At 47.2% G+C, this 2,896-nt stretch overlaps 1 protein-coding gene across 1 annotated transcript in view; it reads left to right on the top strand.

The window, feature by feature from the left end:
- Window positions 1–2,332: 2,332 nt before the first annotated feature.
- The window catches only part of T265_15373 (hypothetical protein), a gene marked incomplete at both ends in the record, with an annotated part of 125,926 nt that continues 125,362 nt past the window's right edge, over window positions 2,333–2,896 (top strand). The window contains one exon of the mRNA XM_009177781.1: window positions 2,333–2,641. Within this exon, the coding sequence (XP_009176045.1) occupies window positions 2,333–2,641 (309 nt within the window). The remainder of the gene's footprint in view (window positions 2,642–2,896) is intronic.

The raw sequence follows: 2,896 nt of genomic DNA, 5'->3' as shown, positions 1-2,896 counted from the left end.
TCTGAGAGTTCCACGGAATTTAAACGGTAATGCGTGCACTGTTAGGCTAAAAACCTGTCGATAGTCAAGTGATGTTTGAGTGCCAAGCTCCTGAAAATTGGTTCTCAATCGATATTCTCACAGAGCGCAGCTCAGTAGCACGGCTGGCGATTCCACTCACTTTACCGAAACGTCAGTCATACCAACCAAAGTGTTTCAAGTGTCCCGGATCCACACAGTTGCGTCGACTAACAGAACCTGGTCAGGAAATTTATGCGAAACCGACTCACTCACCTGGATGAAAGTGGCTTCTGAGTTAGTTTGTTTTCACGAACTGAACCATTTCTGTGTTTAGTGGATGTAAGTAGAAGGATGTGTTTGAACTATGGACGGTGCTGAATCGAACCGGTGGAAGCGCAGTGCGGCTGCCCAACATCGCTGCAAACTTTCTTATCGGTCACTGACGTGCTGGTTTGCTGAAGCCCTTTTTTGAACAAGCCGTTCGTCGCCTATACTTTACTGATGGCTCTCAGCACAACACTATTCATGTAGCTGAGACAACTTGACTTGTATTTAGGGACACTGTGCCGATAGCAACTGCGAGTAGACGTGCGAAGATCACGTCGTTTAGACAGACCTTCGGTCAGCAGCATGGAGACTTGCTTCGACCTTGTAGCGTCAGTCAGTGTGAACCCCTAAATTGAGGTTCGTGGGGCCATAATTCCGAAGAATGATCCGAGAGTCCGAGGAGGTTCTTTAGAGCAGATCTTTTCAAATCGCACAAATATTCTATCAACAACATTAAACGATTTTCGGCGAATGGTGCGAACCGTGGACTTTCATTGTCGCAACCTAGGCCGAATCCTCCCAATTTCGTTTTGTCGTGTTGAGTTTTGAAATCGGCTTTCGGCTTCAGGAGTAAGCAATCAAATCGACTCTTTAAGACGATGACTGTTGTTGACCGACCCTATGTAATCACACAGGCGAGATAAACGAAATCGTCACGCCTCCTATAGAGACTTTTAAAGGGTGGCGATTGGGAAATCTCTCCAGACTTTCGGTAGCGTTGTCAGCCGATTTTGTCGGTTCATCGCGATGCTCATTATCTTGAAGAAGTACTTGCAGAAGATTACTGCTACACGAATCATGACACTCACTTTTACATTACCCTTGTTCGAGACCTAATCCTACCAGGCAGGCCATCGATTGATTACGTACCCAAGGTACGCAGATTCTACATTTTTCTGTTTGTCAGAACGGAACCCTTGACAACCTGGCAGGTTGTTGTCAAACACAACAGCCTTCAGTGTGAATAAACAACCGTCAAAATATCATGACAGTACCATTTTATTCGTCCTATTCTCAGCTTCTGCTTGCGGACAGAGTTACAGCTGCGTGATTTTCAAATCGACCAACCCATTCGATTAGTTCCCCGTCTAAAGACACCAGGACCAGTTTCCTTTGACTACCACTTGATACTACTTCTCCATTTTCTCAGTAGATAGTGCTGGTATCATCGTCTCTTGTCAACTACTTCTCATGTCCTACTTCCCACATTAGGCCAATAAAGACTACGCGCTGGGGGGCACCATTCCGTAATGTTGTGTGACAAAACTTCCACTCTTGTCTGTGGGTTTACTGGCTGCCAGAATTGGCCAATTAAGGTTGTAGTTACTCCGGTTCGGGTTTGTGGCATCCTCTGGCTGTCTGCTAGCTCAGGTTCCTGAAGATCATCCCAGAATACACAAAGCCTACTGAGACTCTCAAGCTCCACTGAACTCCGGTTAGACAGCCTTGCATCAAGGTCAGACAATGCCCTTCAAAATATAGCACGAGATAGACTTGGATCAAGGTCAAACAGTGCCCACTCAATGTATGGCGCGAGGCCTTTTTCACAATAAAGCTCTTGTGCTCCTTGTCGGTGAGTCTTTTTTTCCGACAGTAGGCACTGGAGCAGGGACAACATTCAGATGCTCGGACATTGCAACTTTGTACGGATCAATCAATTCCATCCCTCAAGGGAGTGTTTCATCCTATGTGGTCAATGCTCATATTCCACCTACGTGGAAGAAATAGTGAGCACAACAGACCGATCGATTTTTTCTTCGTAAACATCAGCTAGGTCTTCGTTTTGCTTGTGTCGACGGTCCACGAAACCAGCCATATGTCGAGAGGTTTTCGTCTCATCCCATTGGATACTTTTCACAGGCTACTTGCCCACTCCCTCTAACCTACACAGTCGGCATGCTTGTGAATTTTCCTAGCGTTCTGCGTAGTGATAGTGCAGCTTAATCCGCAGGACATCTTGATCGCTCACATATTAGGACTCAGCGACCCACCGTCCAGTTGGTTCATGGGCTGCTCTGCTCCAAAACCCGAGCGACTGGCTCAATCTTCCCACAATCCAATCCGGACGTCATATTCTCTCGCAAATGTGTTCACGTACGCACCTGCGCCTGGCGTAGGTACCATTTTATTGGATAAGGACAGGAGACACTCAGTTCTCGGGTTTGTGGACGGTGGCAGGCAAGTGCAAGTCGTGAACTCAGCTCCCTTTGTGTCTGGGACACGACAGTACTTCGACACAACAGAGTTAGGCTACAGGGATGGATCTGATCGTCTTAGGAATGTCGGACATACAGAGCGGAATGCTTGCCTAGTGGTGAGTACACCCGGAAACGCACAAGTTGTGTAACCTTTCCGAACTCACCAACTGAGTGATCGATAGCTATCTGTGATCTCTATATGCAGTCAGAATGTGGCAGCGAACTGCCAGGTTACCCTTTGGTATCTGCATAATGGAGAGCCTCCCTTGAAAGTGCAAGCAGCGTGAGTCGAACAACCTGTCCCTTGCAGTTAATTGGATATTAGGCTGTCGGTGAGGGTGTCAGTGGTGAATGGGTCTACCAGGCAGCTG

Source organism: Opisthorchis viverrini (genome assembly GCF_000715545.1).
Source record: "Opisthorchis viverrini unplaced genomic scaffold opera_v5_455, whole genome shotgun sequence".
Taxonomy (NCBI): Eukaryota; Metazoa; Platyhelminthes; class Trematoda; order Opisthorchiida; family Opisthorchiidae; genus Opisthorchis; species Opisthorchis viverrini.
Note: the sequence above shows the minus strand (reverse complement) of the source record. Positions and strands in the feature narration are given on the sequence as shown.